General features: G+C 58.2%; 2 protein-coding genes across 16 annotated transcripts in view; one reads left to right on the top strand and one right to left on the bottom strand.

Annotated features, from left to right (window-relative positions):
* The window catches only part of DLEC1 (DLEC1 cilia and flagella associated protein), a 104,223-nt gene extending 96,796 nt beyond the window's left edge, over window positions 1-7,427 (top strand). For 7 of the 14 annotated variants that reach the window (XM_049715840.1, XM_049715839.1, XM_049715841.1 and 4 more), the window contains 12 exons: window positions 72-190; window positions 715-785; window positions 3,164-3,360; window positions 3,445-3,555; window positions 3,674-3,799; window positions 3,907-4,001; window positions 4,196-4,280; window positions 4,472-4,690; window positions 5,643-5,804; window positions 6,575-6,728; window positions 6,984-7,070; window positions 7,155-7,427. In XM_049715840.1, coding sequence (XP_049571797.1) covers window positions 72-190; window positions 715-785; window positions 3,164-3,360; window positions 3,445-3,555; window positions 3,674-3,799; window positions 3,907-4,001; window positions 4,196-4,280; window positions 4,472-4,690; window positions 5,643-5,804; window positions 6,575-6,728; window positions 6,984-7,070; window positions 7,155-7,372 — 1,644 coding nt within the window. In that variant the 3' untranslated portion in view covers window positions 7,373-7,427. Of the gene's footprint in view, window positions 1-71; window positions 191-714; window positions 786-1,723; window positions 1,789-3,163; window positions 3,361-3,444; window positions 3,556-3,673; window positions 3,800-3,906; window positions 4,046-4,195; window positions 4,281-4,471; window positions 4,697-5,642; window positions 5,805-6,574; window positions 6,729-6,946; window positions 7,071-7,154 lie in introns of those variants that run through there. The other 7 variants (XM_033402135.2, XM_033402134.2, XM_049715842.1 and 4 more) reach the window with 6 other exon arrangements.
* Window positions 7,428-7,604: 177 nt separating this feature from the next.
* On the bottom strand, window positions 7,605-18,400 carry ACAA1 (acetyl-CoA acyltransferase 1). 2 transcript variants are annotated; one of them, XM_004277906.4, is made up of 12 exons: window positions 18,104-18,399; window positions 17,808-17,901; window positions 16,785-16,842; window positions 13,687-13,766; window positions 13,341-13,383; window positions 11,477-11,575; window positions 10,529-10,609; window positions 9,190-9,380; window positions 8,855-9,034; window positions 8,515-8,570; window positions 8,264-8,409; window positions 7,605-7,961 (listed from the first exon to the last, which is right to left on the bottom strand). In XM_004277906.4, the coding sequence occupies exons 1-12, from the start codon at window positions 18,278-18,280 to the stop codon at window positions 7,886-7,888; spliced, it is 1,281 nt and encodes a 426-aa protein (XP_004277954.1). In that variant the 5' UTR covers window positions 18,281-18,399; the 3' UTR covers window positions 7,605-7,885. The 2 variants fall into 2 exon arrangements, with proteins under 2 accessions (XP_004277954.1, XP_012391485.1); XM_012536031.3 differs by lacking the exon at window positions 11,477-11,575 and having other exon boundaries at window positions 18,104-18,400.
* Between the last annotated feature and the right edge of the window lie 1,052 nt (window positions 18,401-19,452).

The raw sequence follows: 19,452 nt of genomic DNA, 5'->3' as shown, positions 1-19,452 counted from the left end.
GAGGGGATGGGGAGCCAGGGGTTGTGGTAGGAGCCGGTGCCGAGAGCAACGCATGACTGCTGTTTTTGTAGGTGGGAGACCTGCCTCCAGCGGTCATCCCGGTGCACATGGCGGTGGTGGGCTGCCCCATCAGCTTCCACAGGACCACCCACTACACCGCTGACCAGATCCAGAAGGAGCCTGTTGTCAGGTATCCCTGCCTCGCCCCCGCCCGCCTCCTGCTCTAACCCTCGAAACCCTCTGGCCTCCACCCCGGGCTGCCCACTCCAGCTCATTGCTGTCCCGCTGGCCCAGGGCCACTTGGTGCCACCCAGCTCGAAAGCCCCAAGCCAGGGCTACCCCAGAGGAGAGAGGCCTCAGGGGGCACAGCCGTGATCTGCACATCTCCGAGGGCTTTGCGGGGACAGAAGTACCGAGTAGTCACTTGTGGTCCGAGGTCAGGGCCGGACTTGGGACCCCTCACTCCAACTGCGTTGGGGTCTGTGTGGTTGCAGAGTGGGTGGGGTTTACTGGTGAGCAGTCCTGGGTCATGGTTCACCGGGCACCGCGTGGGGAGGGCCTCCAGCCCTGGGACTCGGTTGCTCTGGGCCGAAGACAGACCGCTATGGGGCCTCCTGCCTGCCTGCCTGAGCCCCGGCCCTCCTCTCTCAGGAGAGCTGGCCTGCGGGGTGTGTGCTGGCTGTGGCCCTGCTGACCCTCGTCTCCTGTCTCCAGGTTCGGCACCCAGGTCTCTGGAGGAGACACAGTCACCCGGATCCTTCGCCTGAGTAATTCCAGCCCCTGTGGTGAGATGCTCGCGAGAGAAATCGGGACTCTTGCTGCAGGCTCTGCCGTGTGGTGGGCCAGGCTGGGAGGGAAGATTGGGGTGGGGGAAGCTGATGGCCCACGACCTGGAGCCAAGTGGGCTGGGGTATGGAGGGAGGCCCCCAAGGGCCAAGGTCAGGACTGGCCAAGCCAGTCTTGGGTTGTCAGAGCCACTTCCACCCGAGAAGACAGGACTTATCCTTGCCTGGGGTCTCCCAGTGTCCATGGGCCACAGATGCCCTCCCCTGGTTGGGTTCACTTTGCATAGGGACAGGCACTTGTAGGGGACACCTTTTCTCTTCCCTTCAGCCAGCAGCCCCTGAGCTATTTGCCAGGTGCTGTGCAAGGAGCTGGGGATACAGGGGCAACAGGACAGCAGGGGCTGTGCCTGATGGGCAGGACGGACGTGACCATGGGCTGCCAGCGTAGAGTGCACTGAGTGCAACTATGGGGGCGGCCAGAGTGCTGGGGGTCTGTGTCAAGGGCCATCAGGCTGAGGCCAGGAGGAGAGCAACCCAGCTGGGCCTGAGGGAGCGTATGGGCCACAGGAAGAGCCAGGGCCAGCTGAGAACCAGAGTCTCCTGGGGATTATTTAAAGCACCTTGAGGCTGGGCCACCCCAGACCAAGTGAACCACAGTCTCTAGTGGCAGGGCCTGGGCACTGTTAGTTTTTAAGCTCCTCGGGGACTCAAGGGAACATCCTGTTGGTGGAAGAGAATGGCCACTCTGTGACCTTGCTTGTTTTTGTCCACTGGATCTGTGCATTTGGGGTGCATTGGACCACTCTAATCATATCTTAATCAAGTTCTTCTGGCGTTTGTAGTTTTGCTGTATGTTTTTAGCTTCTGTATTGTTAGATGCACTTGACAGCTAACGAGGCCTCTTATCACCCTGTAACCTTCCTCTTTGGCCCCTTCAGTGCTTAAATCCCACCTCGCCGAACAGCAGCATTGCTCCCGCTGGTTGTATACTGGCATTTGCCTGGTATGTCTTTGCCCATCCCTCTGTTTTCACCTTTTATGACTTTGATGTGTGTTTCTTTGTAAACAGCCGAGCGCTGAGCTTTAGAAAACCTAATCTATGTATTTCTTCTTATTTTATGATTTATTTCACTGTTATTTTTCTACTTTCTTCGTTTTGCTTTTTGTGACTTCTGTTTTCCCTTTGTTTGATTTGGGATTTCTCTTCTACTTTCCTGGTTACCGTTGCTTCCTTGGGGCTCATCATCACATGCACATTTCTCCGTACCTGAAAGTGAGATTGTCCTCTGCACTTGAGAGTATGGAAGCCACTGGTGGCCTTGGTGAGAGTGATTCCGTGCATGAAAGAGGCAGATACCAGGTAGTAACCCTAGGGACTACAAGTTCAGGGACCTTGCGTGGGCATGTCTTCACCAGGCATTCATTCCCCAGGGGCGAGCCATGAATCCGAGGTGAGCTGGGAGTGGGGGGAGGCGCTCATGGATTGTTTATCCTCCAAGCTTGCTGTGGAGACGAGAGGTGGTACTGGAAAGGTCTGGCAGAGGGAAGCTTGTTTAAGTGCTGTGGGGAAGCAGCCAGGAGAGAGGGGAGATGGGACACATCTGGCCCCTGAGAAGAGGGGTGTAGGGATGGGGTAGATGCAGATAGATGGGGGGCTCCGGGCAGGACTTTTTTCTGGGAGGTGAGGTGGGACCACCCACTGAGTGCCAGAGGAGACCAGGGAAGACAGTGTTGTGGTGCAGGTAGGCAGGGACGGCTGAGCAGGAAACAGTGATGGGCAGAGTGGGGGCACAGTTTAGGTTGGGGACATATTTATGGGAGTGGCACGTTGTTTAGAACGCGGGGGACTTGCTCACTGGGGCCTAGATGGTCGGTTCCGTTCCCCCAGGGTTAGGTTTTTGCCCAGTGGGTACAAAGATGGGGGCAAAGAGAGAGATGAGAATCCTGGCCAGACAGTTGCCAGTGGCAGCCCCCAGAGACTCGCCTGGCTGGGGAAGGAAGTGAAAGCAGGCAGGCGCTAAAGGATGGAGGAGGGGAGGAGGCAGGGGACACGGGGAGTGAAGGGCCCAGGGGTCAGCAAAAAGGCCAGAAGGAAAGGAGGGTGTGGGGAGAGCACACAGGGAGCCGGATTTCTGCATCTGGACATGAAACCTGGTCTTGTGATCCAGAGGGCAAGGGCTGATGGAGCCGATGGCATAAGCCTGTAGACTCTCCTAAAACAAGAATTGCCTGCAAGTGACATTGGGGAGCCAGGCCCCCTCCACCCTGAGTGTGGGAGACCCGGCAGCCTCCGGGGGCTGCAGGGAGTGGGGGGGGGGGCCCAGGGAAGAGTCTGCTCCTTCCTTATCCCTTGCCTTTCTCCCCCATGTCTGCCCCAGACATCCGCCTGGACTGGGAGACCTACGTTCCAGAGGCCAGGGAGGACCGGCTGCTGGAGCTGCTGGTGTCCTATGGGCCACCCTTCCCGCTGCGGGACCAAGCTGGGAACGGCCTCCTGTGCCCTGAGACCAGCAGCTCCTTCTGGTCCCCAAGTCCCTCTGACGTGTCCAAGTCCAGCCGTGAAGCTGCCCAGTCTGTGAGCAGGGGTGGCGGGAGGGCTGCCGGGCTGTGGCCAGTGGGCCTCGAGCCTGCGTGAGCCTCAGCGACTCCTGGACCACAGGCTGAGGGCGGCTCCAGTGCCGGCGCCTCCCAGGAAATCATCTCGGTCACCCTGCAGGGACGTGAGGGGGTGCCCTCTGACGAGCCGTTCTCCATCAGCCCCAAGCAGGTGGTGAGTTGGGGTGGGGCCGGGAGCTCTGGGAGGGGGTGGGGGTCGGGGGGGCCGGTGGGGGGTGTCCCCCTGGCCGGGAGGGACAGGCGGCGCTGAGGCTGCTGTGTGTGTCTGCCAGGTGGTCCCCGCAGGGGGCAGCAGCACCATCCGCATCTCCTTCACACCCGTGGTCCTGGGCCCCGACGTCCTGCACAAGGTGGAGTGTACTGGCTCCGCCCTGGGCTCCATGAGCTTGGATGACGAGGTGAGCGCTCCTGGCCTGGGGAGGGCCCCCACCACTGCCTCTCCCTGGGGCAGCTCGCCCGCTGCCTGCTCAGCTCGGGCGCCCGTGATCGGGCTTGTGCTCGGCAGGTGGAGAGGGAGCTTCCGGGGAGGAGGCGCCGCCTGCCGGGCTCGGCTGTGGGACCCGTGAGGCTGCACCTGCAAGGCTACGTGAGGCCCGCGCAGTGAGTCGGCTGGGCTGCCTGGCCTCCCTGCGGCCCGCTGTGGGGGTCAGCCTTCCCTGGCACTGCTGGGGACCAGACAGGGTCCTGGGAGCAAGAGGATGGGGACGGGAGGGAGAAGCTGGCGGGTGAGCCCAGGGAAAGGCCGGCCAGGGTCAGCTGGGCCCCAGAAGCCCAGCCGTGCCTGTCGCTGGCAGGCTGAGCGTGGAGCTGGACTCCGGCGGCAGCATGGTGTTCTGGCACCAGGCCAGCGACCTCATCCCCGAGCAGCGCTGTGCTGGGGTGAGTGTGCTGCACCCCCCCCCCAACCGGCCCTCCCGAGCTACCTGGTCCTCAGACGTCTCCCGCGGCCCCCTGTGGGGCACAGGCCTGACAGTCCGGGTCCCCTCCCCCGGGACCCCCCACCCCCCACCCGAGTCAGAGGTTCCGGAGGGCAGAATTGAGTCCCCTCCCCGACCTCTGTGGCCGCCCAGGTGCTGAGTGAGCTGGTGACCACCCACCACCTGAAGCTGACCAACACCACGGACATCCCACACTACTTCCGGCTCCTGGTCTCCAGGCCCTTCTCTGTTTCTCAAGATGGAGTGAGCCGCAGCCACAGGGCTTCCGGTCCCAGCTGGAAGCAGGAGTGCAAGGAGGGGACAGCAGCAGCCGGCAAGCAGCTGGTACTCTACCCACAGGAGAACATGCTGGTCAGTGGGAGCTTCTGTGGTCCCTGCCTACAGTGGGCACACTCACCTGGGCTGGGGCTCACCCTCCTCTCACGTTTGCGCATGCAGCACCCTCCAGGTCGGGACATAGACACAGACAGTGGTGTCCACACACGAACCACACGCTTGGCCCCGCCGTGCGCTGTGCGCTCAGGGGCGGACACCCATCACACGCACCATGTCCAGCAAACCCCTCCGCACGGGCCCTCCACGCGCAGGAACGCCCAGACCTATCAGTGTGGACACTCGCGAGTTCCCTCCACCAGTGTCCTGGTCCTGCGAGCACCTCCACGCGGCACAGACCCCCCTTCTTGTGTGCCCTCACGCAGGGTTTCATCACCATCTTTCCATAAACATAAGGCACACCAGAAACAGAGTTCCCCAGGCCCCACTGCCAGAGATGAGAAGATCTGGGCTGAGGCCCAGGAACACGTTTCCCTAACAGGTGCCTTTGATGAATCTGTGGATCTGGGTCCACAGACCTGGGTTGGGGAGCCCCGTGTACAAGCCCCATCCTGTTAGGCCCAAGTTACACCCTGGACCCCAGATACCCACTCATGCTCCCCCAGCCCCCTCCCCACAGCCTCCAGGGTGGCCCCTGAGGAAGGCAAAGCTGACTGCACATCCTCTGCTTAAAACCCGGCAGGGGCTCCTCACTGCCCCCAGAACAAAGACACAGGCCTGACTTGGGCCTACGGGCCTGCCCGCAGCCCTGGTCACGCGAGTGGAGCCGCCCAATCCTCCGGCCTCTCAGCTCCCGAGGGCCGCTCAGCCCTGTCCCCGGTACTGACAGCTGTTGGGCGGGGAACAGGGCACAGGGTGAGGAGTGAATGCACCAGGCAGGGTCCGCAGGAGGGAAGGATGGAGCTCTGGGCGGGGAGGCTGCCGCCCACCTCCAGCAGTCTGAGGTGACGGCTTGTCCACATCTGCTCAGGTGAATGTGTCCTTTTCCCTCTCCCTGGAGCTGCTCTCCTGTCAGAAGCTCCCGGCTGACCAGATGTTGTCTGGAGTGGACATTCAGCAGAGCGCGAGTGGAGAGAAAAAGATGGTCTTCACTCAGAATCTGCTTCTGGAATACAGCAACCAGACCACTCAGGTGAGTCCCAGGCCTGCCTCATGTGTTCAGGTGGGGTCAGAGGAGGACAAACCCCAGTTGTCTGCCCTGGAAGAGGCCTGGCACGTGGAGAGATGAGGGTCATCCATCCTTACCTGTCTTAGGAGCTCAGAGCGAGGTGGGGTGCTGTAGGGTGCAAAATCAGGGAAGGCTTCCTGGAGGAGGAGGTGGCATGCGAAGCCTGCATGCTGTTTAACAGAGAGAGAAGGGAAACCAGGCCAAGGGAATGGCCTGATGGGTGGGGACTGAGCAGCTGAGGGACGCCTCCTGGGCTCGTGCGGGACTGCGAGCACCAGGTGAGAATACCACGGGCCTCGTTCTGGTTCTGTGGACTGTGACAGCTCCACACCACAGCCCCTCCTGCCCTGAGTTGGAGAAGCCAAGGGAAAAGGTTAGATGGCCCAGGGCCCAAGGGGAGCAGAGGGCTAGACGAGAGGGGAGAGGAAGGCAGTAGGGCGGCCCGACCAGGGAGCAGAAACCACAGAGCTGGATCCAGGGCAGGGGTGGCAGGGGAGTCAGAGGGGAGCAGATGGCGCCTTCCTGGCCCTTTTCCTGCCCAGAATCCCACCAGCATTCCCCGGCTTTAGATGACAGCGCTGGCCCCCTTCCACCAGCTGTGGTGCTGCCTGTACGTCCCTCAGAAGCTGCAGTACTTGGGGTCGGCAGGGCCCCTGTGTCCCTGGGTCAGAGCCCAGTGGGAGTGGGTAAGGTCACCCAGTCCCCACCAAGTTAAAGGTTCTGTCCCCCGCAAGGTGGTGCCCCTGCGGGCCGTCGTGGCCGTGCCCGAGCTGCAGCTCTCCACCAGCTGGGTGGACTTCGGGACCTGCTTCGTGAACCAGGGCCGCGTCCGGGAGGTCTACCTGATGAACCTGAGCGGCTCCCGGAGCTACTGGGCCGTGTTGACAGGTGTGCCATGCCCTCCTCCCTGCTCCCCCGTGCAGCTGGGCCGAGACCCCCAAGAAGGGGCCTGCGTGCCCTGTCCCTGCAGGCTGGCTCCCCAGGGTTGGGCCCACCTGAGAATTCCTGCAGAGGTGGGCAGGAGCAGAGGCGCACCCCCAAGATGCGGGCAGGGGGCCGAGCGTGGAGCTGGCTGCGCTCCTGCATGTCCCCTTCCCCTCACGCAGGCCAGCAGGAGCCAGACAAGGATCCTGTTGCCTTCAGGGTCTCCCCAAGCAGCGGGCTGCTGGAGGCACGACCGGTCAACGCGCCCCCCACCTCCGTCCCCCTCCAGGTTTCCTTCACCGCCAGGTACGGCCCTCCCAGCCTTGCTGGCGCTGCCTCTGGAGCCCTGGCCCAGGGTCCCCAACTCATCTCCGCCCCTGCTCCCCACAGGAGCTGTGAGCTGTACGAGTCCACGCTGGTGGTGGAAGGCGTGCTCGGTGAGAAATCCGGCACCCTGCGGCTCCGGGGCCGAGGCTCGTATGACGAGAGATATGCATCACCCTACTAGCTCTGAGCCTCTGCCCTCAACCCCCAATACTGGAAATAAACACGGCCCAGAGCTATGGAGCAGGTTTACTGGGCAAAGGCACCTACTGGAGGACCTCTGAACAGCTCCTGGGATGGAGGGACCCCCCCCCCCCCACCCCGCAACCTGCCCCACCACTTCCAGGCCCTGCACCCTGTGTCCTCAGAGCTAATACAAAGGGTCGGCCACGCCCCTGTGGAGACCAGAGCAGTTAGTTAGAAGAGTCACTATTCAGATTCAGCAGAGGCAGGACTAGCATACCAAGAACTGGCTCTTTCTTGGGGGAAAAAACCACAGCCACGGAGAGAAGGTAATGCGTTTACTATGTTTACTGCACTCCGCATCCACAGGCCCCTTCCCCCAGGAATCACACGGTGGCCTTGCAGGCTGGGTGAGCCAGGCCAACTTTGCCTGTCTCAGCTAGAGGGGCCCGACAGACGGCAGCCCGATACCTCACCCGCTCCCGTACTGTCTCATCAGTGTTCACATTTGCCAGCTCAGCTGAAGTGCCTTGACTTGCCACTGCCACCAGTGCTGGGACTCCCCAGGTGTCACGTCTGTAGCGCTACTGCCAGAGCACTGGGCTGGGCCTCTTTCAGTTTCCAGGGTATTCGAAGACGGCGGCGGCTCCCATGCCGGTCCCGATGCACATGGACACCACCCCATACGCCCTGTGGAAGCAAAATGTGCTGGTTGGGTGAAGGCACAAAGGGCAGAAGCCCAGCCACCAAGCTCTCCCCGGACCAGGCTGAGCTGGGTGGACCAAGGCCTTCACGGGCACAGGACGCCAGACCTCGGGGAACGTGGTTCCCGGCCTGCCCGCCGAGGGGCGCGCACACGGTGGCCGATGCCTGCCGCAGGCCAGGGGCCCGTCTCCTCGGCTCAGAGTGTGTGGGGGGCGGGGGCGCGTACACCTCCCCCCATCAGGCGCACCAGTTGGGCCCCCCCCGACCCCCACGGGAACCGGCCTTACCGCCTCCCGCGGCGCTTCAGCTCGTTGAGCAGCGTGATGACCTGTCGTGCCCCAGTGCAGCCCAGCGGGTGGCCCAAGGCCACCGCACCCCCCAGAGGGTTCACCTTCTCAGGGGGCAGTTGCAGCTTCTCCACACAGTAGACGACCTGGAGGGAGGCTGAGCATCAGTGTAGCTCCCTCCCCAGTCCCCCGCACCACCCTCCCGCTGCCTCCAACTGGGCGGCCCAGGCAACAATGCAAAACAGGCTCACCTGACTTGCGAAGGCCTCATTGATCTCAAAGATGTCCACGTCCTCCACCGTCAACCCTGCAGGCAAGCGGAAAAGACCTGAGCTGACCCAGCGGCCCCTTAGCAGGCTTCTCAGACTCCCTGGGGCCCTACGCCATCCATGGCCTGGAGGCTGGGCTGCCCGGTGTGTCTGCCTCTGTTCCAGATGGGTGAGCGGGTCCCAGCTGTGGGGTCAGGAAGGGGTCGGGGTGCCCCACCTTCACTCTGCGGCACCCGCAGGCCCACCCCGGGCACCCGCCTCTGGCAACAGCACGAGAGGCAGGGGCTGGATCCAAACCTAGGGTGTGAAGGAGCCATCTTACCTGCTTTTTGCAAAGCTACAGGGATGGCATAGGCAGGTCCAACGCCCATGATGTCAGGCGGGACCCCAACCACTGCGTAGGACCTCAGGACCCCAAGGATGGGAAGGCCCAACTCTTCTGCCTTGGACCTCCTGGCCAGCAGGATGGCAGCTGCCCCGTCACTCACCTGGCTAGAGTTTCCTAGAGGCAAACCACAGGGTTAAGGAGGCCTCGGGGCAGCTCCGAGGAGGTCCAGACCTTCCATATCCACCCTGCCCGGTGGCTCCAGGCTCCCAGAGGAGAACACCCGGCACGGAAGCAGCCCCCTCCTCACCCCACCCCCAGCCCAGTCTCACCAGCTGTGGTAGAGCCCCCCTTCTTGAAGGCAGGCTTCAGTTTGGCCAGGCCCTCCAGGGTGGTGTCGGGGCGGATGCCCTCATCGTGGGCCACGGTGACACTTCTCTCAGTGCCCTTGTCATCACGGACCGTGGTGGTCACAGGCACAATCTCAGCTTGGAAACAGCCCTTGCTCTGGGCTCTGGCTGCCCTGCCAGCACCGTGGACAGCCAGGCTCAGGTTTCCATGGGGTTACCTTCCTTCCTGGGGTCCCTCCCTGAGGCCTCCGCCTCCTGCCCTGCCCTCTGGGACAGACATGCAAGCTCAGACTGCTACATGCGGGGTCACACTCACCTCGGGGGCAGTGCACAGGGTCCCCTACTACCCCACCTGCCCTGGGACTGGGAAGCCCAGGGCTTTACAGGGACTTCTTGGCCATCAGCCTTAGATCTTCAGATCCTGGCTTATCCCAACCTCAAAGGGGAGGGGGAAGTTTGGAAGTGGCGGCTCCCCTTTGAGACCTTCACCCAAGAGGGACTAAGCCAAACTGAGGCTGGAGCCCCAGGAATATTTGTGCTGGGTTCTGCCAGCTTTTCTGTTCCCTCCCGTCGCTCAATTCCATCCATTCCCCATGTTTCCACGTGATTAAAATGACATATACTACCCTGAATATATCTATGCAAAATTTGCATGAGTGACACTTACGATTAACACAGACTTGTTAGTGAAATAAAATCTTTTAAATGTCAAAATAAAATAAAATGCCATATACCAAACTACCGGATGAATCTTTGTATTTAAACAGTGTAAAAGCACAGGGCATTTTAGGGTGGTCCTTGCAATCATGCAAAATGTAAGGGCCCACAGGCATTCCCATGGGGAGGAAGCCACGGCTTTCACCAAATTCTCAAATGGTTACTTGCACCCAAGTGGCTAAGAACCACTGCCTCAGTGTCCCCAGCCCCTGCCTCAGGATGCTACCCCAGACTCAGGGATGCCAGGGTCCCCGACAGCACTGGCTCCACCCTCCAGGCTATCCAGAGAAGCCTGTGGTTACCATGTCTAATCACCAAACCACAGCCAACTAGAGAAGAGCCCTGGCCCTCCTTACACTCTCAATAAATGGATGGGGATACCGAGGCCAAGCTACGGAAAGACACTCAGGGTAAACAGACTGTAACGGGACACAGTGCTAACTGCACAGTGGCCCCCCCCCGCCCTCCCCCACCTCCCCCTTCTGGGAGGTAGAGGCTTAGAAACCAGTGGTAGCCTAAGGGCAGCTCCACCTGAGATCACTTAGGACAGCCTCCAAACCTCACTCTCCAGCCCTTTAAACATCTCACCCCAAATAGCACTCACTTTTGCTGGGAAGCCAGTGCAAAGGTATCCTGCTTCTCCCGCGAAATGCCAAATCGCTCGGCTACGTTCTCTGAGGTTATCCTAGAACACAGACAAAAACAGTGAGCGTGGAGCCAGGCAGCCTGGGGACGGGCCCCAGGGCTGCAGGCAGGAGAACCGGAGGGCCTGTCTGTGCCACAGTGACAGTAGTGATGACTCAGGGCGGAGCACAGGCAGGGAGTAAGTGACGCTGGCCAGACTCTAAGACGCCTGTTCACCAGAGACCAGCACACAGGAGGGCGTGGGTAGGGCACTAACTGGCTTGGCCAGCTTCTCCTGTGCCTCAATGAAAAGTGCTTTACCGTGGGAGAGGAGTCCCCCTCTGGGAAGGCCACACCCAGCTTTCTGCTCCCCGTAGCTGGAGCCTCCCCTCATCCTGGGAGCCCAGAGCCACAGAGGGGCCTTTGGCCGGGGCTTCTGGCTTTACAGGCTTCCCTCGGAGATGGTCCCTGGATGTGGAGGCAGCCGCACATCCCCTCACACGTCCAGCGGAGCCACGACTCCCTGTCCACGGACCCCGGGGGTGGCTCTGGATGCCTTTGATGCTGCACTGACAGGGCCCAAGGGCCCTCGCCAGCATGGCCGGTGAGCAAAAGCCTCCCGCCTCCTCAACTTTCTAGGCCTCCAAGGCTTTAGGGTGCAGCTGCCATCATGCCTTGTGCGACTGAGCCCCTCAGGGTGGGAGTGACAGGCTGGGCCATGCTTGGAAACCCAGAGGCACAGAGCGGACTGGGGGCCTCAGGACACGGAAGTCAGGGCCAGCACTAAGTCCCATGCCCAGAGTCCCTGCAGAGCAGACCAGGGCCGAAGGCGGGAGGCCACAAGATAATCCAAGTTCCTGCACCCCTGCTCCGGGCCAGGCAGGGAGCTGAGCGGGGACAGGCACACGGAGCCACGGTGGGCGCTCACCCCATAGGAATCAGGCAATCTCTGGCCTTCTCCTTCTCCACCAAGCGAGAGGTAACATTTCCAGGGTTCCCTCTGTCTGCCAGGGACATGGACTCCACCCTGAAGAGGAGGTGATCATCAGCGGGACTCCCCACGGAGAGCTCTGCGTCTGGCAAGTGCTGGGAAATGGCCAGGGAGCTCAAGGCAGAGCACTGGCCGGCAGCACAGAGCTGGGGGTGCAGGGCTGCTGAGCCCCAGCCGCACCCTCGCCCCCACTGCTGCACAATCCACATGCCTGGTCAGGGCCTCGCTTCCCAGCACAATTGGTCCTGCAGCCAGTCCCAAGGAAGGCAGCCTAGTGTTGGCCACCGTGGGAGAAACACATCTAAGGAGCCCGGGCCCTGCCCTCAGGGGCCACAAATTCAGCGGAGAGAAGAGACAAACGTTTCAAAAGCTGCACATCAAAGAGCAAGCCGACCTGCATAGACCAGGAGGTGCTAGGAGCCCAGGGAAACACGAGCGATCTCAGTTTAGTGTGGTCAAAAGGGCTTCCAGGAGGTGGCAGGATACAAGGCCTCAAAGGATGACAACACATAACCTTGACTGCACGCTTTTCATGCGCCCAGCACTACTGTAAAAATCTTTTCTGGGAATTCCCTGGCCGTCCAGCGGTTAAGACCGCGCTTCCACCGCAGTGGGCACAAGTTCGATCCCTGGTCGGGGAACTAAGGTCCCGCACGCCCTGCAGTGTGGCCACCCTGCCCCCACCAAAAAAAAAAAAAAAAAAGTCTTTTCAGGTATAAGAGCACTTTGAACAGTGTCAGGCTCAGAGAAGCTGAGTTAACTTGTCCATGGTCACTCAGCCAGGATCCAAATTTAGGTAGTCTGGCTTCAGAGCCCACTGCCACCTAGGATATCCTGGGCTACTCATCACGATCACAGTCTACGGGGAACAGTCAGCCTGTGACATGGGGGAATGTCCTGGCCCCAAATCCTTAATACCCTAGTAACACAGTCTTTTAATTTGCTTGGGGACTCAGATACCCTCTAAGAAACACATGAAGGCTCCGACCTTCTCCTCAGGTCACCCACACCCCCATCCCTCCTCCAGTAAGATAGAAACCAGAGGGCAGCCTGGGCAGTGGCCTTTGCCCGGCCAAAGTCCCTGCAGTTTGGTCTTTGTGTTTATCTACAACTGCAGACACAGGGCAGTACAGCAAGTGCCAACTGGCACAGCTCTGAGACGGCCCAGCAGGGCTCCAATCGAGAAATGCTATGGAGAGGAACTGAGAGGCAGAGGGCGCACATCAGGATCCTGGGGCTGCTGGCCTCCCCGAGGCTGCCAGCACCCGACGCCCACCCCAGCCTACCCCTCCCTGGGCTCCACACGCTGCAGCTAAAAACGGAATCACAGCTGACGGGGACAAAACCACCACAGATCTGACCGTGTCCCTCAGAACCCAGGAGGCAGCTGGAAGTTTCCACCTTGGTCAGGGTGGGGGACAGCCAGCCTGTGAAATGAACAAGCTAGTTCTACAGCAGGCAGCTGTCCCTGGCTCTAGGGAAGCGAAACTGCTCTTTCTCTCAGCAGCCATCATGAATCAACAAGGGCCACAGACAGAAACCCAGTGCCGTATTTCCTCACAATGCTTGCCCACATTTCCAGCCCGACAGATTTCCAAGAAAGAAAGCTCTTCAAAGCCCACTTCCTCTGGTGCTGAGAGATGTGAGCGGTTCCCGAGCAGCCAGAGCTGGGGACCACTTCTAAGTGCCTGCAAGGGCCAGGGGAGAATTCTAAAATCATGGCCTCTGGGAACTCAGGAGGTGAACATTAGTTTCACTGGTACAAGTCAGTTAATAAGCTCCAGCAGGAAAAAATTCTTACCCACAAGCCATGCCAATGTCATAAGACCCATTTCTGATGCCACCTGCAACAAAAGCATTTCATAAACATCCTTCCCCAGAGTCCATCTGTCCTGGGAACAGGGGAGCCTCTTCCCCACCTGGTCTCTAAGTGGGACTCAGCCCCAGCCTCAGAGATAGAAGACCCAGGAGTGTCCAGAAAAGGCTGGGGGTGCAGTGAGGGGCTCTCCTCCAGGCTTTCTGAGATTACGGTCCTGTCAGAAATCCTTACTGCTTGCCCAGCAGACAGTGACTCTGACGACCCAAACCCGAGGAGCCAGGAACAAGGCCAGGCCGCGGCACTGGGTGCCCACCCAGTCAGAACTTACCAGCTATGCTGGCCACCGCCTGGAGCCCTGACGAACACTGTCTATTGACAGCTGACAAAGGCACGGTCTCTGGGATGTCACTGAAACAGAAAGTGAGAACAGAGTCAGCCCCCTCTCCCCTGCCAGGCTCTCAGGGAAAGCAGGCCTGTGCTCCTGGCCAACATGACTGCCCCTTCAGGAGACAGAAAGCCCAGGGGAACAAACCCAGCAGCCCTGCCCCTACTCCAGGCCTGACCTACACTGGGCAAACCCCATCTCTGCAGGTGCTTGCTCCCCAGTGCCCCACAATCACATGCCCTTCCACCCTGTGATTCTCCTCATCCAAGGCCAAGCACAGCGCAAACGCAAGAGAAGGCTGGCTGGGCCACAGGGGTCCTTCTTTCTCTTCCTTTGAAGATTCAAAAATTAAAACTGTATATCCCTGTTTCCCATGAAGAATAGAGAAGAGGGCCTGTGGCCAAGACAGAGAACCAGTGCAAAATAAATGTCTGAAGTACGACAGATGGCCAACAGGCACGTGAAAAGATGTTCAACGTCGCTAATTCTTAGAGAAATGCAAGTCAAAACTACAATGAGGTATCACCTCACACCAGTCAGAATGGCCATCAAAAAGTCTACAAATAATAAATGCTGGAGAGGGTGTGGAGAAAAGGGAACCTTCCTATACTGTTGGGGGAATGTAAATTGATACAGCCACTACGGAGAACAATACGCAGGTTCCTTAAAAAACTAAAAATAGTGTTGCCTTATGATCCAGCAGTCCCACTCCTGGGCATAAAGCCAGAGAAAACCATAACGCCAACGATCGCTGCAGCTCTATTCACAATCGCCAGGACATGGAAGCAGCCTACATGGCCATCAACAGAGGAATGGATGAAGAAGATGCGGCGCATATATACAACGGAATATTACTCAGCCATAAAAAGAACGAAATAATGCCATTTGCAGCAACATGGATGGACCTACAGATTGTCATACTGAGCGAAGTAAGCCAGACAGGGAAACACAAATATCATATGATATCACTTATATGTGGAATCTAAAATATGACACAAATGAACTTATCTACGAAACAGAAATGGACTCACAGACAGAGAATAGACTTGTTTTTGCCAAGGGGGTTGGGTAGGGGAGAGATGAAGTGGGAGTTTGGGATTAGCAGATGCAAACTATTATATGTAGAATGGATAAACAACAAGGTCCTACTGTATAGCTCAGGGAACTATACTCATTATCCTGTGATAATCCATAATGGAAACAAATATATTAAAAAACAATGTATATATATGTATAACCCAATCACTTTGCTGTACAGCAGAAATTAACACATTATAAATCAACTATACCTCAGTTAAAAAAAAAAAAAAAAATGTCTCAAGTATGAGGCTAGAAACCATCCCCACTCCTCAGCCTTACTAGTAACCATGTGGCCTTTATGTTCCCATTGTCTCTGGAAAGGCTGTTCCCAGCTGGACAAAAATCCCTGATGGGTACTAGGTATTCTAACATCCCTTCTTCTGATGGGTTCCCCCAGATTCTCACACTGGTTCCAGCCCTGGAAGCTGGTGAGGCTGCGTCTGCCAGTGTAACCTGTGCTGGCCAAGGGTACAAAGCCCTGGGGAAATCCCCAGACCCATGGACTCAGAACCTCAGGGGTGAAAGCACTGTTGATTCTGTTGATTCTGGCGTGCAGCCAGCGTCAGGAACCTCTGGGCTAGTGCCCAGGCCAGGCTCTGCTGAGACCCCCTTGGGTGGATAGTCTCCTAGGTCCCTGTAGCCTGTTTAACCCTTCCCAGGTCCCCTAACTCCCTACTACCTAGTTACCACCCCTTCACCCAATCCACCAAGTGTTCATTAAACACCTACTTGGTATGAGGCACCACTGGAGGGATGCTGACATGCTTATAATACAGAGCCCTAGAGGATGCCCAACCACACACAGAAAGTGAATTAACTAGCAGAGACTACAATAACAGAGCAAGGTGGCAAATCACATCACAAGGAAGCACGTGGCTAGGAACTGGAAAAGAATGGGCCCTCGTTTTAAGCTTGGGAACTCAGAGAAGTCTGGTCAAAATGGTGAAACTGTGTTTGAACAGAGTTTAACTGGGGCAGAGAGGGGAGGTAGGGACAGTACTGCAAGGGGACAGAAAGACCAGCTTAGGGAAGGCAGTGGGCAGACAGGCTGGTTGAAAGAGGAAGCAGCAGGCAGATTAGGCTAGAAGTCAAATCTGGAGCCAAATCGCTGGAATCTTTGAAATCCAGGCTAAGCAGTCTGAACCTCTCCTAGTCTCCACAGGTTTTGTCAGTTTTCCTGTTCCTTCACTAGTTCACGTTCCTGTTGTTTCTTCTCCACGAAGCTGGGAGTACACAGCTCAGTGGCTCTTAAATCGACATGTGAAAATAATTTAAACCTCCTCCCTGTCTTAGGACAACAAGTGGTAAAGGGCAATTCACCAGGGCCCCTTCTGGGCTACCCTTCACCCCAAGATTCTGCACTGTCCCCAAGCCTCTGCTGATGGGCTAGCATTTAAAAAGCTCAAAATCAGGGCTTCCCTGGTGATGCAGTGGTTGAGAGTCCGCCTGCCGATGCAGGTGACACGGGTTCGTGCCCCAGTCCGGGAGGGTCCCACATGCCGCGGAGCAGCTGGGCCCGTGAGCCATGGCCGCTGAGCCTGCGCGTCCAGAGCCTGTGCTCCGCAACGGGAGAGGCCACAACAGTGAGAGGCCCGTGTGCCGCAAAAAAAAAAAAAAAAGCTCAAAATCACTCTTCAGTGTGCCAACCTGCTTATTTACTTGACAAGAGGACAGAGTTCACAAGCAACAAGCTGATTTTGGCTTAAGAAAAATCAGGCCACAAGGAACTTTTTGCTCCAGTCCCAAAGGCCGTCTGTCCTGGCTCAGCGCTGGGAAACACACCCTCCCTTCAAAGTAGGGGAAAGGCAGCATGCAGAAAAGCAGGGTGCTGAGGACCCTGGCTGTGTCCAGGTCTGGTGTCCAATCCTGATCTTCTCCCCACAACAGGCTGAGTTCTCTGGGACCTGAGCCCAAGCAAGAGCGTGAATAGCCAACCCAGGGCAAGAACTGGAAAAGTTTACCTCAGAAACTGGGCAATTCGGGCCATTAATGCTCCGGCCCCAGGCTGAAGCACATTTCCTGTGGACAACAAACCTTTATTCAGTGCCAGGCACTAAGGTACAGCTGTGATTACCAAGAGGGGGGCATTCCAGACCTTCCTTCAGAAACAGTGGAATTTCAAGGTCTGGAGCAGGGGCAGCCAGCTATACAGCAGCTTGTCCTGGCCATACACTAGATCCAGTCCCTGAGAGGCCCAAGTTCCCTTGTCCATGCAACCTGCTTTTCCAAATCAGCACACACTGGGGAGGTCGCCTGCCTTTAAAAGGTAACATGGAAAGAAGAATGCAGTGCAAAGCTTTAAGTCTGAAGAAGTAGTTCTGTCAGTTAGGAAAGTGTTTTTGAAATGCACAGCTTCCCCTAAGTGCCCTCCACTCCAGGGGTGGAAGAGTGATCCCCCATCTAGGGCTGACACTTAGGTGACGTGACTCTTACCATATAATGTTATGTTTCCAGGCTAGAGGAGCAGAGTTGGGGAAAAAGGGTTGGACTGAAGGTCAAGAGGTCCTGGATTCAGGTCCAAGCTCTGCTGCAAATTCCCCAGGCCTCAGTTTCTCCATCTGCCTCAGTTTCTCCATCTGTAAGTGCGGGGCTGGACTAGATGGGTTTTGATGCTCCAAACTCCCTCTGTTCTACCCTGGCATAGATAGTACGTCAGGATGGGTACAGAACCCTAGCCTCCAGTCTCTTAGGGTGTTCTCAAACTCCTGTGCCAAGACCCTGGCGTTGAAATGTCTGTCACTTGAGATCCCAGCTTTCTATCACACTTAATATGCAGAATGTGCTTGGAGCGGGCACAGAAAATGCCTGGAGGCGGGGGTGGGGGGGTGGAGTCTATAGCCCGAAAAGGACGATTACAGTCAGCTGCGTGAAGTCCATCGACATTCCCCTCAGGGAAAACACCTGGAAAGTGCCTGGTGTTTGAGGAGGGCTTCGGCGTAATGGGAAGGCGAGAACCGAGCGCAGGGCCCGGGTAGTGCACTCACCCACGCAGATATCTCCCAGCTGGGCCGGGCTCAGCTTGACGTCCTGGAGAACCGCGGTCATGACGGCGGAGAGAAGTTCGTCGGGGGTGGTGTCCTGCAGCGGGAAGCGCGCGGCTGGCGGCGATGCTCGGGGTTCCCAAAATCCCAGCTCCCCCAGCCCCACCCCAGAGAGACAGAGCGGTCCAACTCGGGCGCGGAGCCACCACCGACGCCGAGGGTTACCGAACAGAGGAGCCAGACGCCAGCCCGCCCCGGGCCGCCATCTCACACCCGGCGCCCGAGCCCAGGGGTCTCACCTTGAAGCCGCCGCGGCCCGACCGGCCAATGGCCGTGCGCCGCCCGTGCACCACCACTACATCCTCCGCCGACTTCCGCGGAGCGCCGCTCCAACACGGCGCGGCCCGCGGCGCCGGCTCCGGGCCCGAAGCGGGCTGGCGGTTCAGGTGACCCAGCACCACCTGCAGCCTCCGCATCGCGTAGCTCGGCAGGGTAAAGCCCCAACCAGCCAGCAGCAGAGAGTAGCAACCAACAGACCAACGCCCGCGCAGGCGCTGAACCGTACCTCTGACCACCCGCTTCCTCTATCCTAAGCCCCGCCCGCAACCCTGCGGGTCTGACTGGCCCTTCCCTCTAAGGTCCCGCCCACCTCCCCGCCTCAGACAACCAGAAGGCGAGTCTGCCTGAGGTCCCGCCCCTAGCCGCAAACGGAACCTCCTAAAGTTGAACCCAAGGTCTTTCCACTCAAAGCCCCGCCTACAGTAGCCTCAGGCGGCTGCCAACCAGGAGGTGGGCTTTTCTGAAGCCCCGCCTAGAAATACAGACAGGAAACCTTTCTACTTGCAGCCCCGCCTACTGCCAAACCCGAGGCGGGTCTCCAAGAGCCCCATTGGTATCTTGAAGCAAATTTCACCATTGCCAGGGGTCCCTTTCCCTACAACTCTGCCCTCTGCCCGCCACCAAACAGAAGGCAGGTTCGTCAGGAGTGCCGCCTACAGCTTCTTGTCGGGAAAGAGGGGCCAGCGACTATAATTCCTCTTCCCCTTGCCTATCCTTCTCTGCTGTCTCCCCCAAGCTGGGGGACCTAAATAATTCCGAGATGCCCCAGAGCCTACCCCGACGCCCTTGGGCTCCCCTAGGAAGTCTTTCGAGAAGACTGAGGGAATTTGGGTTTTGAGGTGGCAGGAGAACGGATTGTACAAATGTGCCGGAGATGTGACAAGCCCCCTATCTGGAGAAAGAGTATCATACTTTTTTTTAAAAAAACCAATTTTACAGTCATTTGGGATGATTTGATTAGTGCCCACCTCCCCCACTAGGCTGGGGTTTCCGCCAAGTCAGGATGCCTGCAACATACTTGACACTTAATAGGTGATCAATAAATACCTACTGAATGAATGAATGAATGCACCAAAGCTCCCCAGGTCAGGACGATGTCCCCTGCCCCCTAAAAAGCAAGGCCGGGTGCCCGCTTGACTCCCAATGGCAATGTTTTCCCTAGACCCCAGAGGGTAGTACTGGGTTTCTCTCAGACAGGAAGGCCAGGGTGTCCTGTTACCCTCAAACACGGAGGGTGGGGTCGTGCCCCCCACTTTTCAAGGGCAGGGCCGTGGCATGCCTCTGGCTCCAGAAGGCAATATGCCCTTTT

The sequence above is a fragment of the Orcinus orca genome, chromosome 10 (assembly GCF_937001465.1).
Source record: "Orcinus orca chromosome 10, mOrcOrc1.1, whole genome shotgun sequence".
NCBI lineage: Eukaryota > Metazoa > Chordata > Mammalia > Artiodactyla > Delphinidae > Orcinus > Orcinus orca.
This window is presented reverse-complemented; position numbering and strand designations above follow the sequence as displayed.